A 14568-nucleotide genomic window follows, 5' to 3' on the forward strand; every position below is an offset into this window, starting at 1 on the left:
TGTGTGTTTAATAAATTATTAATCCATGTGTACGTGTACGTGTGTGTGTGTGTGTGTGTGTGTGTGTGTGTGTGGTGTGTGGTGTGTGTGTGTGTGTGTGTGTGTGTGTGTGTGTGTGTGTGACTTTAAAGATATACTTGTATATAAATACACTTGTATATAACTTTAAAATATATATTTCTGTTATGTTAATTATCCGATTTTTATTCAATCGTTTTATTGCGCGTTCTGAATCAAATTATATTTAGATCAAATGATATCAGAGAGAATATTTATTTATATTAGAATTCTAAATGTGTGTGTGTGTGTGTGTGTGTGTGTACACATATATATTAGGATAGAAACGAAATAGAAATAGAAGAATAATCATTGCTCGTAAAGATTGCAACAAAGTAATAATTTATAATTTTGATTCCTATCGTATAATCGAGTATCGTATTTCGAGAGCAATCAACTATTTATTAATAATAAAATTGTATATAACTTACGAATATATTCCGGACTTATTCCGGACGTTAATATCGCGACAACGACGAATAAACTTTTCAAAAAAGTTTTTATATATGAGACAGTTCTACCAATCACTGATACAAAAAACTCGTCAATTGACCAGTTGGTGAAACTGTTTCAGTCCTGAGTATTTTCTTAAAAGAGCTGTTGGCGCACATACATGCGTGTATTATGTTTACGTGCATCACACGTTCGAACGAACCTTGACATTCTCGCGGGTAAAGTCACTAGATTAACAAAGTACCGCAATTTTGATCTCAATAAGATAAGATGGAGCAAAAATGGCGTTTGATAGTGCAGATAGTGCACACTTTGTGTAGCTATCTATACTAAGTGCAATTTTTCTAACCTTGATCCTGGTTTGTCCTGTGTCCTGTTGTGTGTGAGGTGAGAAAACTCCTTCTGTTGAGCAGAAAAGGAAGGAAATATCAAAAATACCAGGTTGTTGCGTGGAGAAATGCAACAATCGCAGCCTATCTATCTATCGGACGCCATTTTTGCTCCAGCTTATCTTATTGAGATCAAAATTGCGGTACTTTGTTAATCTAGTGACTTTAAGAGATCACCTAAAAGCAGGCCATGACATCTCTCAGTTTTCTCTGTGTTCATTACTTGCGCATCAGCTGATCCATATCTCTCGTACTGGATGGACATAATAATAGAAGATTATTGTATTTAGTATTTTTTCTCATTTTTTTGTGTACTATTAATATATATGTACGAATATATATACGAAAAAGGCTATTAACAAGAATTTAGTTATATCGATCGTTAATAAAAATTTTAAAATACTTGTAAAATATAATTAAGTATGCAACACGTGTGTTAACAAATTCTTCTATTATAAAAAAAAGACATGCTCACCACACTTCTTGTATTCTAATATTAGAGAATTTCTCCATAAAATATTTCTTCTTATAAGAGAAGTGCAATTACATTTTATTTTGTATTTAATATATCTTATATTGACATAATTCACGAATTTGTAAAGAGAAAGATGGATTTTAAACCAAGTGATGGATTTTTCGATTTGTGCATAAATGTACCAAACAACAATGAGAATCCTTTTTTATACGACATTTTATTAAAGTTATATCACAGTAAGTTAGTTACGAAATAAAAGATATAATACATTGATCTCAGAAAGTGTATCTTTATATTTATAAATTCATTTGTTTTCAGTGGGTTATAAAACAGTGATGTTAAATCAAACAATAGATGAAAGCACTATTGATAACGATAGAAAAAAGAAGAAGAAAGGTGAAGAAAGTAAATCTGTACCAAATATTGTGCCAGATCCAATTAATGTATGCAAATTAAATGAGAAATTTAAGGGAAAACTTTGCATACTTAATAGAATAACATTTATTTGTTCAGACCCTACAAAAACACATACATTGGTATAATTTTTGATAATATATTAATAAAATTTGTATTTAAGTTATTTGTTTTGGAAGAAATATATTTTTGGAACTTTTATATGTAATTTAGGTAAAATACTATTTATATATATATATATATATATATATATATATATATATATATGTTGAAAATAATCTTCATACAAAATCTTAAATATTTTTTAAGATAAAAGATTCATTTATATATTAAAGTGATACCACACCTATTGAGTAATAATATTATATCGAATAATTTTATTATTACAGGCACAATGTGCAAATTTGAAAAAATATAATTTATATGCTCTTGTTCCAACTAAACAAGATATGTTGGAGGTCAGAATATATTTATTTCTTAATATAAATTGTGATTTTTGAATGTATGTGTATATGTATTTTAATTTCCATATCTCATTTTTTTAATGATTTTTTTATTTTTTAGTTTGCTTGTTCTCAATTAAATGTAGATCTTATTACCCTAAGACCATCAATTTCTGGTATAAAAATGAAAAGAAAAATGTATCGGCAGGCAGTAGCAAGAGGTTTATGTTTTGAAATTCAATATGCAGATCTTTTGAATCGAAAAACACGCATAGCAACTATTCATTACTCTCATCTACTTTACATGTGTTATAAATGTACGGTAAGTGTGTATGATAAAGCAAATAATATAAATATGCATATATTGTTGAATTTTTACTAGTAAATATTTTTATAAAGAGTAAGATTATTGCTATGATAAATAAGAATATATATATATATATATATATATATATATATATATATATTTGTTTATTTTTATTTAATTATATATATTATAGAATGTAATCATATCAAGTGGTGCAAACAATCCCAATTTAATCAGGAGCCCTTATGATATTATAAATCTGTATCCTTGAAATTAATGTGATAATAACAAATAGTATAATAATAATGTTGCACTTAATTTTTTGCCAATTATTTTATTTAATATTGCTCGAATGATCTATATTATCCATAATTACTTCAGTTAATATTATGATAGTGGATCTATGCTGGGTTTAAGCGAAGTCAAATCAAAAGCAGCTATATTAAATCAGTGTCAACTTCTCCTTTTAAGAGCAGGTAAGTCATTAAAAACTTATATGTTTTACACAAAGCACTATAAAATTTTATTTTATTTATTCTAGAAAGACGTATATCTGGTAAAGCAATATTTACAGTGGAATTTACAGAAGAACCAGTAGAGGAAGATAATGAGGAAGATAATGAGGAAAATCATTGATAATAAAAAAATAAAAAGTAAATGTATAAAAATTAATACTACATAAAATTAAAATTTTACAATTTCATAAAAAATTTTTATAAAAAAATATTTTTTAAACTAAATTGAAAGAAAATATTTTTTATTTTTTTTTATGTATATTTCACAGTATATTATTCACAATATTGTATAATTGCATAATATAATCTGGAAGCATAATATTATACTTTACATTATAATTAGACGTTAATTACTCTGCAATATATTGTGAAATAAAAATAATGATTTTTTTAAGACTGTGCATGATTCTTAACAAGAAGTTAGATGAGTTTCAACAGCTGATTCGACAGCTATATTCATCTCACTTAGATAAACGACTATCACTATAAGTTCAAATAAGGATTCTTTTAAATAACATTACTTTAACTTTATTACATTTAATGTGGGATGCATTTTGCTTGCAATATATATTATTATAATGGCGTTATGGTCCTAATCAAGTAAATAATTTTTTCTAATAAAATTAAATATATAATGAAATATCAACGTAATTATTAACGAAAAATAATTTGACGTACGAATAACGTAACCAATTGCATTTCTGAAATAATTTGCAATGATATTAAAAATTCGGAATAATAATGGATATCGATAAACATGACAGATTTTGTCATCTAATAGAAGCTGCTAACATCGACTCGGAAACGGTGAAGGATTCAATTCTGATCTAAAAATCAAGCGGATCATGCGCCCAACAGCTGCACGATCAAATCGATCATCTGTACATCACCCTCGATCATCCCCGACTCCAAGTCCATCGACAACGTCCGTTTGTCATCAGCCACAACAGCAACAAATTCTATATGCTCCCATCAGTAATCCAATGGTGACTCTTCAATCATGTGGAACAGTGCTTCATCCTGCGTGCGTTTATCCGAACGTTCAATCTTATGTTGGTTCACCGAATTTCTCTACTTTACATCTTCAAGGTGAAAAAGAAACTGTATTCTCAATTAATATTATAAAATTTATTTTATTTTATTTCTATCCTTGGTTTTTTTCTCGAAATTATTTTGTAAAACAATTTTCCAAATTCGCGATAAACGTTATATTAAGTATAAATTATTTTATAAGATAATAAATAATTTTATAAGATTGTAAATTTTTTTTATAATTTTCTATTCTACATTTGCGAAAATGACAGTTACTCTTTTGCATATATATAGGTAAGAATAATCGATGGCATTCCAAGAACAAACCATCCCGTGGTCAACTATACTATCAACAACAACAGCCGCTTTCTTGCAATTCGAAACCTGTGATGCTCCTTGATCAACCGTCTTCTAGCATCGCTCCGATTCCATCGTCGACTACGTCCTTTTTAGTAGCTTCGTCTACATTTGCTGGACCGTTATCCAGCGAACATTACAACAATAATTCCAGAATGACGCATCTGTCACCGCAATCGTTCAACTTTAAGCCGTCAAACGTACAGGCCTTCTGCCTTATCCAGGACCGACAAAACGCCCAGCAACAGCAGCAGCATCCGATTCAAGCTTCTTATTACAATATTTCGGCCACAAACACCTGCAGTCTGCAAACTGTCAACGCCAACTCATCCTTCCCGCTTCCGAGCCTCAATCCTTATACTAATCCTTATACTAATCTAACCACCTTTAATACCAATCAATTCCCTACGATGATGCAATCTTCTCCGTTCTGCGGAGATTCGTCTGCTGGTCTAGTCCTCGCTCCAACGCGAAAGGACAAGTCTTTGTCCTCGTCTGATTTTTCTTCGTTCAAGAATAACGCGAGCAAGATACCACCAAGCATCTGTGAATCTCAAATTGTTCCTGTCACTCATAGCGACAACTTTAACGGCTGGCCGTCTCAGATCGAAACATCTCCCAAGAATTCGTGCGACGCACATACGGCAGGTAACAACAAGAGTCTTAAATCTGCTGATCGCGTTTCGCAAAAACCTATTTCCGTGAAGACCGATGAAGAGCATTATTCCGATGAATCTTCGATCAGCTTTGACTTCACCATCGAGGCCGAGAAGATGGTCTCTGCTCTATGCAATACCACATCCTCCAACGATTTAGGTAAAGAGGAATTGAAGCCCGATAATAAAACTGACTCTGCGCCATTTAGTGGCGCCGGCGACAATGTTCCTAACAAGGCGAATTGGTTCACCGATTTTTGCTCCAAGTATGAAAATGGAACGTCGATAGGTGTTCAAACAGATACCTATTCGTGTATCGATAGATCACAATATCCAGAGTTAATCCGAAAGACGGTTTACTGGGGATGCACGGAAGCAGAGATCGTGCTCGGCTCCATCGATTCGCAAGCGGATTCTAAACAAAACTGGTTAACGTGTCTATCATCCGCCACCAGAACAGCAATCACCAAGTCTTCGACTTGTATCCCGGTCTTCGCGGGAGATCGAACTCTCGCTAATGATCTTATAAACGCTCTTCTGCGTATCAGCAATGGATGGCTGAGTCTCGATAACTACTTGAACAAACAACACTTTCCCAATTTATTTGATAGATTGGAGCCCGAGTTAATCACATGCTTTCATATATGGGAAGAGAACACGTGTGAACTATTAAAACAAATAGTGCGGACCTTTCAGAAATTCGGGGAGAATAACGAAATGACAGATCGAAAATATAATACGATTTGCGGACCTTCCTCATTTCCAGGCGACGTATCGCTCTATACAAATTATAATCTCTTCGCTCAACCTTCTTCGAGTTCCTCTGCTCAGCAAAACACAATTAGAAAAGCTTCTCAATGCGACGTCGAAAATCCACCCACTGCGACGTCGAGGAGCAATTTACATAATTTTCAACACAATTCCAGTCAACAAGAGCAACAATCGGCTGCTCAGAAAGAAAGTAAATTACGGAGCAAGTGGACGATTACCGAGAATTTATCGTCCGCGATTAATACCACCAAGTCCGTGCCTAACGTGCATATGACTGATATTGGTGGTCTGGCGAAGCTCCGTACGAAAAACGCATCCTCTACATCCCGGAAGCGTGATTCCACTCAAAAATCGCTGAATGCCGAATTCTGTCAACTGAGGAACAAAGTGATGGAGACGAGCACGAATGCGACGAAGGACAGGAAACACGACTTGAAATCAGAACATAAACTTGTAGTATCACATAATTCATCCGATCAGTCCTTCCGACTGCAGCGTCCAGCGAAAAGCACTCCTTTAACTTACAGTGGACTGTATGCGCAGAACTGTCTATCCTTCACATTTCCTTTGCCCGGTAATCCAAGCTCTTCGTATCCCGTGTCCAATCCGGGAATCTTAACTTACGGCGGTTATCTCTCTTCTGGATATTCTTGTCCGATTACCGATGTTAATTCGAGTAGTAAAAATCTCGAGCAAAATTATGGAACTAAGAACGTCCATTCGACTTACGTCAGCAAATCGCAAACCGATCGAATGGAGTTCCCGGCTGTGCCCAGGAATAAGATGACTCTGCTCAGCCAAATCGAACCGAGAACATTCGACAAGGAGTCCAAAGAAATGGCTGCCAATCTGTCGGCCTGGTTCGCCAGCATGCGAAACGCGCAACCTCCGGCGACCACGGCCAATTTCGAGGAGTCAAAGAATGAGAATTCGGGATCGCGATTATTCGCTCAACAAGAGATGCCAAAGTACTCGAGCGTGCCCAAACAGCCACCGATCGATGCAACTCGACAGTTTCAAGCGTTGCAAAATCTGCCAAATATTCAGAGCACTCCGTGGGCTGCTGGCAACTTCATCAATCGTTATCAGACGCATCACGCGCCAGAAGAGTACGATAGCTCCGAGGATGTGCGGGTATATATGAAGCCAGGAAGCTATAACGTCCCGAGGAAGAGGCATCAAAGAAGATCCAATCGTCGATCAGACAACAGCAATACGTCACGTAACGTGCATGTAACAAGCAGTCATCACAATGTGTGTGGCAGTAAAGGGAAGAATATATTTGCATCATCGACACCTTTATCGCACACAAACGCGCCGACTGCCAACATCAGTAACGCTACGCTAATAAAGACGTCGTTCCCGCCAGCTTCGCAGCTACCTGCTCCTCTGTTCAATCTCGAGAACTCACCTAGGATCTTAAAGCGCGCGGAATCTTTATCGCAGGATGCGCATCAGGATGTTACGTGGAAAGCTGCGTGCGCTTCAGCTGAGATACTTCTCGAGGCTCTTAACGTAAAGGATTGTGACAATGCATGCAGAAAGATCGATTGCATTGATAATATCAAGAAAGATGATCAGAACAAAGAGAATGCAGAGATATTACCAATGACGTCGCAGAGTGATCTGAAATTACAAAAGCGCAATAACGTCGATTATGCCTCGTCCTATGAAGCCTCAGAAGATGACTCGGGGTCCACATGTAGATTATCGCCCACTACAAGCGTCTTATCAGTATCCCAATTGCACGAGGAAGAGAATGGTAAAGATAATAAGTTTATCACGATTAATTCTCGAGTCCATTAATAAATAGTAAATGTAATATTATGTGTAAAGCATTTTGTAATATATTTCTTAAACATATATTCAATAATATCGTCACAAAATTTATTAATTACTGTGAACTGTGATTTTATTGTCGCGCTGATTAAAATAAATATAAAAGATTTTATCATGTCAAATTTTTTATAAGAACTAGAATTATAGATCTTTATAAGAAAAAACTTAGATCAATAGTAAACCAAGAATTCTAAGCCTTACCGAAATAATAAATCTTCTCGAGGAAACTTAGCGCATTTCACTACTCAAGATTATTAAAATTACTAAAAAATATCTCGCGATCTCTTTGCAGGTGGTACCTAGTAATAAGCAAATCAAACCTTTTCTAAAAAGCATATTCAACAGCTCTCGGCATCAAGACCAACGTGAAAACGGACTCCTGGCTGATCAGGACTCTCAATAATGCGAGTGTCGTCGGCAAACAGAAGCGACACAAGGACGACGTAGATCCAGGAAGTTTGGAATCTTCGAATAACTCGGAGATTGCCGATGTAAAACTAGATCAGTTCGCAACGTCGTCAACTGCGGATGCAGATACGAAAATTCTTGCGACAATCGTCGACAGTGAATATCCAGCAATCTTCTCCCGCGAGCATATCTCTGGATTTTTCTCGAGAAACGACGAAACACCGAAAGAATCAGAAAGTTATATTGGACGAGCTACGTACTCCGAGACGGTGCGAAGATCTATAAAATCGAACAACGTGCATTTGGAGAGAAAAGAGACATGCAAGCCATGTACGACTACCTCGTCGATGGCTACTGTAATACCAATTCCTGGCCGCAAGTGTCAGAGAAAAGATTCTGAACAATCTTATCAGCTCTTACATAAATCGCGAAGATCATCTGATAAGAAAATAATAAAAAGTGCGGGCGGCAACGATCTCCAACTAGAGGAAGGATCGTGCACAAAAGTCAGCGATGTTAAGTCGAATAGTGTAATACCAAAATTGTCAATCACTTCGAAAGCTTATGGAAAAAAAGATTTGGAACACTCGAAAGACAAATGTATCAAATCGAGCGATCATGGCTGGTCAGTGTGGTACAGTTCCAGGAGAAAACAGAGCCTCAGTCCTCTTGCGCTTAGTAAGCTGGAAACGATTCATCAAACTATCTGCCAAATGGACGAAGCAAAGATCTTCAAGTATCCACTGTCATGCGATAATAAAGATGGTCAATCTCTGTCCGCAGGAACAGTTAGTTTCCTATTAAAAAAAATAATATTATAGATATATTTACATTTTTTTTTCAGATAATATTTGGTAAAAATATTCTTTTTCGATTTACAGGTGGAAGATCATTGCAAGGTTGTTAAAAGCCCAATGTTTCTCGAGATTGTCGAATATAAGCTGAAAAATCGGATTTATCACAAAGTTGAACATGCCATAAAAGATTTCCGCCGCATTATTCATAATGCGAGACTATATCATCAGGTTTGTAAAAAAAAAATCAATAGTATATAATAAATCTAACTCTTTTAACTGATTTTATCATTTAAAATTTTGGATTATTTATTCTTTATATATTTGAATCATATAATTTTGATATATAAATCAAAGATTAACATAATATCTCAATATTATAACGTTATTTGAAAAAAATTTAATTTCTCTTGATTCTCCTTAATTCATATCGTGTTAGATTCAAGAATTTTATTTTTAGAAAGTCGTTTTGTTTACAGCATGACGTTGAGCGACAAAGAAAGATCGAGGTGCTCTCGAAGAAATTGGAAGACTTACTCGAGGAACATTTTCACAATTGGGATTTTGAAAATATCATCGGCAGTCCGAGAGAAGATCCATCGATGCAGCTGCGATTGAAAACGATTGGACAGAAATCAAACGCGGGACGTTGCGATAGCGCAAAAAAGAGCGCTTCGTTGGCCAACGTGGAGAATTCTTCATTCCACTGACTGTTTCCATATAAATATCATATAAACTCCAAATCAATCGATTTAATTTCCTGCTAACAAAACTAGCATTATCATTACATCGACCGAGGAAGTATTATATGTAATAATTTCTTCTAATCACGCGAATCATATTTTGTACGATTAATTAATAATGTCGTTTCTTTCCATTTTCGAAAATCGATATCAATGTTCGACGACTAGTAAACACTTTGTTGAACTTTTATGTCTCGATTTTCGATGAGACGAAATTTTAGACGATTTCATTAATTTTGAAATGTGCACGGATATATTTTGCCCATTGATCCCATATAGTGATTTCTTTACGAAAAAAAAATCTGTATTAAACATCGTAAATGTATGAATCGACTGATATTGAATTTATTAGAAGAACAAAAAATAGTGCAATGATAGTAAGAGGTATCAACAATAATGTAATTTCCACGTTTATTGTATGTGTTATGGCTCTATTACTAATGAATGATTTTGATTTTTTAACTTCGATACTTTTGTTGAGGTGTCGTTAATAAGAATCAGAATAATATGAAAAAAATCATGAAATATATTATATTGATCAATCTACTCTCGTTTCTCTAAATTATTTTATTTTAGCATATTTTGTATGCACAAATATGTTAAAAAATTTACATTTAACAGTAGTCACTCATTCAATCGAACCGTTGTAATAATAATTAATATATAATTGTATTATGATATTAATATGATTATTAATAATCGAGGTAAAATCAGGAGAAATAGAGATAGATAGATAAATAGATGGAGAATAATATACAGACATTGGGAAGAAAGAGAAAAAGGCAGAAAAATTGCAAGAAAATACATAATACGCAAGTGAAAGGAATCGATCTATCGCTTCGTATTCTAATCACGTTATCAATTTATTTCGAGTTTTCCGCCAATCACCTGGGCGACCGATACTAGCGACCAGAGAGTTACCACGCATAGATCGTCCGGAGGATGCACGAGGGAGTTAGCCTACACGGATTATGGTAATGTCAAACTTGTGCCAGCCAGTCAGCCGGAGATAGCGATCATCCGATAATCGCGCACGGGGGTGTAAGCTGTAAATGTACGTTTCTTGCGTTCCCGCGGGATTCCCCGAAATTCGCGCGACGAGATGTGACCGCACAGATTGCGGCCACGACGTAAAGAAGTAGACCGTGTCGTTTCGGAACCGACGAAAAGGAGCAGGAAAAGAACGGAACGTTAGAGAAGACGGATAGATTCGCGACAGAGAGACCCGGGGACGCATTCTCGGCATTTCTCGGACGCCCTCGACCGTTCAAGATGGATTGGGAGCTGATGACGATGGCGAGTCTCCATCTGACAGCGACCGAGCATCGCTACTACGGTGACATATTCATATATTGCTGCGAAAATGCGGACAGTGATAGCGTGCCCGTTATCAAAGTCGCCGAGTTGTTGCGCTCGGCTAATTTACCCAGGGATGTCACAATGAAGGTGAGTTTGACGGCTGATTTGAGTCGAGAATTTTTGCCTCTCATTATCGCGAATAGAATTCATCTGATCCTGGAGAGAGTCGCTTTTTAATATCGAGGTTAAATATGTACGTATTAAATGGTTGAAATGTCAAGCTTGTTGTGGAGGTTATGTCATATCAGCTGAATCAATTAATCTGCTAGTAGGAGTATCTATGTTATCATTTCCGTAGCTTTTAACATGATCTAGGACAATACGAGATTAAGTGTTTACATTGTGAAAAATGTACATTATTTTTGGCATAAAAACAGTTTGCGATCATTAGAATGATAATTATGAAATCATTAATATTTTGAAGGAAAGAAAATAAAAATTGATTGACTTGTTAAGACATTGATTCAATTAAATTAATTTGCAATGCACACAGGAATTGAAGCATTATATAGAAATATTGTGTCAAATGTACATTATTTTTGGCGCAAAAACAGTTTGCGATCATTAGAATGATAATTATGAAATCATTAATATTTTGAAGGAAAGAAAATAAAAATTGATTGACTTGTTAAGACATTGATTCAATTAAATTAATTTGCAATGCACACAGGAATTGAAGCATTATATAGAAATATTGTGTCAAATGTACATTATTTTTGGCGCAAAAACAGTTTGCTATCATTAGAATGATAATTATGAAATCATTAATATTTTGAAGGAAAGAAAATAAAAATTGATTGACTTGTTAAGACATCTGATTCGATTAAATTAATTTGCAATGCACACAGGAATTGAAGCATTATATAGAAATATTGTGTTAAATGTACATTATTTTTGGCGCAAAAACAGTTTGCTATCATTAGAATGATGATTATGAAATCATTAATATTTTGAAGGAAAGAAAATAAAAATTGATTGACTTGTTGAGATATCTGATTCAATTAAATTAATTTGCAATGTATATAAGAATTGAAACATTATATAAAAATATATCAATTATGTATTGGATACACACACACACACACAGACAGATATATATTGTTAATGACAAATGATTCTTTCAATTTTAGATATTGGACATTTGTATGGGAACTAAAAATAACACACATCTAGGCAAGAAGCAATTTTATGCGGTATTAAAACTGATAGCGGTTCATCAGGCTGGCTTAGAAATCTCTAGAGACATGATAACTGGATCTTCGGATGTTATTACTTTACCAAGATTTACGTGGCCAACCTCCGGTGATGAGGATGGCAGAAGGAGTTTAGATTTAACTAGAGGAATAAAAGGTAGACATCATCCTCCAGAAAGTACTACAGAAAGTGAAAGTGAAGCAGAATCTCCACGCGAGACTGGTGGCAGCACAGATTCTCCTACGCCAACAAACAGTGTGACTCAAGAAAGAAATGATGGTATATTGGGTGGTGAGACGATTCTCGATTCTGTTTCTGGAGGTTGGCAAGGTTTATTGGTTTCGGAAGAGCAGAGACAACTGTTGGGTACAGAGGAGGAGAGTTCAGAACGTCATAGCAGTGACGAAGGTGAAGGGGAAGGCGATGGTTCAGGTTTCCCGCCGGAAGAAGTATGGATTATCAGTGATGAGCAACGTGATTATTATGCTGCGCAATTTGCACAGCTGCAACCTGATCCTGAAGGTCTTCTAGCAGGACCTGTGGCCAGAACATTTTTTGAAAAATCGCGACTTCCTGTTTCCGAGTTAAGACGTATTTGGCAGCTTGCAGATGTCACGAGGGACGGAGCACTCAGTTTACAAGAATTTTATGTGGCTATGCATCTTGTTGTACTGAGGAGAAATCATGTGCCTCTACCGGACGTTTTACCTCCGTCCTTGTCAATTCCATTAGTCATGCAAACAACTGCCGCATCACAAATCCCATTGGCAACAACAGTTCAAAAATCACCGCCGAATTCCGCGAATGCTCGTGAAAAGAATAGGGAATGGACTAAATTTGTAGATTCACCGACTGGAGCGAGTAGTTCGGTTACCAGCCCAGGATTGCAGCTAGTTAGTTTCGATTTCCAAAAATCAGCCGTCGAACGAGATCCGAAAATTTTGCATCCAGTGCCGTTGCGATTAACACCCGAAGCAGCAATTCTCGCTTCTGGCGCTAATGGCAGCAGTAGCAGTTGTACTACCTTAGTAGATGATGATTTGCAACATTCTGCAGCATCATTAGTGCAACGACCTCTTACAAAGAAACCCTCTGCTGCTCCTGAAGATGCCGTAATCGTGACTCCCAAGAAGGAACCACCGCCTCCACCACCACCCAGACCATATAGAACACATGCGCGCAGTTCTAGTCTCGATCTTAATAAATTAGGTATGTTGTTAATAATTCGCGAAACATTTTTGCGATTATAAAATCAGTCATATGTTTTGTATCACACATATACACATTCTTGTAGGTAAAAATGGTCAAAGTTTTCTTGGGGCACCACCATTAGTACCACCTAGAATCTCACCAGGAATCGTAAGTTCTTTATATATATTTTTTTTATTTTTAGAGAAAAACGAAAGATGTAATAATGTATTTTTATTACAGACTTCGCCTCGTAAATTGGTCGGACAGAGAAGCGAAGGCGAGGGACAAAGAACATTAAGTGAAAGTCAAGGTTTTGTTGCAGACTTCTCTCATTTTTCACCCAAGAGTGAACTACCTGAGACTACAATACTATCTATAGAAAATACAGTGCCACAATCTCAACAATTTACTGGAGTTTGCGGAGCGTTTCATATTTATAGAAAACCCAGTCCAAGTAAAATAATCTTTTCATTATTTATTTTCTCAAAACAATATTTAGCATTTTCTCTTTAATTATATTTATTATAGCTGTTTTTTTCTATGTAAACTTTTTATAAAATTGAAGAATATTATATTTAAGCCAAAATATTTAATTCCTTTTTGATAAAAATGAACTACATAAAATGAATTTGTGAATATATTTAAAAACATTTTTTATTTTTTCAAACGCAGGCATTTTAAATTATTTTTAAATATCATAAATTATTTTTTAATATCATATTTTTGTTTTTTCTAATTATACTGATAATAAAAATGTAATTTTTTATTATAGAACGAGATGGTGGCGAAGAAGATAATAAAGACGAATCAGAAGACGGGAAACAATTAACCTTGCAAGAATTAAGGGAGAAAAATGCTGAATTACGCTTAGTCTGTGAAGAACTGACACGGGAATTAGCCAGCGCACTCCAAGAACGTATAAATCTGCGTGCTAAGCTCCTGCTCTTGACTTGATGTGATTATTATTCGCTTTCATTCATTCGATCAAAGCCACATGAGGTATTATATTATATATATCCTCAATTCATTGTAAACATATGTATTTAATATGTTATGCTCTAGTCTAAAATTATTCTTTTCCCAACGATATATTCATCCATATTCATAATAATCAATGTAGGTGGATAAATATGGCAAGGAAAATTCACAAAAAAGATTATTTCTAGATATT

At 35.1% G+C, this 14568-nt stretch overlaps 3 protein-coding genes across 3 annotated transcripts; all 3 read left to right on the top strand.

The window, feature by feature from the left end:
• The first annotated feature begins 1507 nt into the window (after positions 1–1507).
• Positions 1508–3174, top strand: LOC105250600 (ribonuclease P protein subunit p30). The gene is made up of 7 exons (XM_025408300.1): positions 1508–1610; positions 1693–1817; positions 2178–2246; positions 2353–2553; positions 2732–2799; positions 2935–3014; positions 3080–3174. Exons 1-7 carry the CDS (start codon positions 1508–1510, stop codon positions 3172–3174), a joined length of 741 nt encoding a protein of 246 aa, XP_025264085.1.
• Positions 3080–10172, top strand: LOC105250601. The gene is made up of 6 exons (XM_011256788.3): positions 3080–3191; positions 3835–4142; positions 4380–7631; positions 8054–8904; positions 8998–9141; positions 9390–10172. The coding sequence occupies exons 2-6, from the start codon at positions 3899–3901 to the stop codon at positions 9618–9620; spliced, it is 4722 nt and encodes a 1573-aa protein (XP_011255090.1). The 5' UTR covers positions 3080–3191; positions 3835–3898; the 3' UTR covers positions 9621–10172.
• Positions 10173–10925: 753 nt separating this feature from the next.
• On the top strand, positions 10926–14568 carry LOC105250602 (ralBP1-associated Eps domain-containing protein 1). The gene is made up of 5 exons (XM_011256789.3): positions 10926–11099; positions 12143–13415; positions 13501–13565; positions 13638–13851; positions 14170–14568. Exons 1-5 carry the CDS (start codon positions 10926–10928, stop codon positions 14349–14351), a joined length of 1908 nt encoding a protein of 635 aa, XP_011255091.1. The 3' UTR covers positions 14352–14568.

Source organism: Camponotus floridanus, unplaced genomic scaffold, assembly GCF_003227725.1.
Source record: "Camponotus floridanus strain SB8 unplaced genomic scaffold, Cflo_v7.5 scaffold20, whole genome shotgun sequence".
NCBI classification, from domain to species: Eukaryota; Metazoa; Arthropoda; class Insecta; order Hymenoptera; family Formicidae; genus Camponotus; species Camponotus floridanus.

Coding starts and splice junctions, on each gene's coding strand:
- LOC105250600 (XM_025408300.1), top strand. CDS start 1,508: ATGGATTTTAAACCAAGTGATGGATTTTTCGATTTGTGCATAAATGTA. Junction 1,818..2,177: donor TTGTGCCAGATCCAATTAAT/GTATGCAAATTA, acceptor TTATTATTACAG/GCACAATGTGCAAATTTGAA. Junction 2,247..2,352: donor CTAAACAAGATATGTTGGAG/GTCAGAATATAT, acceptor TTTATTTTTTAG/TTTGCTTGTTCTCAATTAAA.
- LOC105250601 (XM_011256788.3), top strand. CDS start 3,899: ATGCGCCCAACAGCTGCACGATCAAATCGATCATCTGTACATCACCCT. Junction 4,143..4,379: donor CTCTACTTTACATCTTCAAG/GTGAAAAAGAAA, acceptor GCATATATATAG/GTAAGAATAATCGATGGCAT. Junction 9,142..9,389: donor ATGCGAGACTATATCATCAG/GTTTGTAAAAAA, acceptor TTTTGTTTACAG/CATGACGTTGAGCGACAAAG.
- LOC105250602 (XM_011256789.3), top strand. CDS start 10,926: ATGGATTGGGAGCTGATGACGATGGCGAGTCTCCATCTGACAGCGACC. Junction 13,416..13,500: donor TCTCGATCTTAATAAATTAG/GTATGTTGTTAA, acceptor ACATTCTTGTAG/GTAAAAATGGTCAAAGTTTT. Junction 13,566..13,637: donor CTAGAATCTCACCAGGAATC/GTAAGTTCTTTA, acceptor TTTTTATTACAG/ACTTCGCCTCGTAAATTGGT.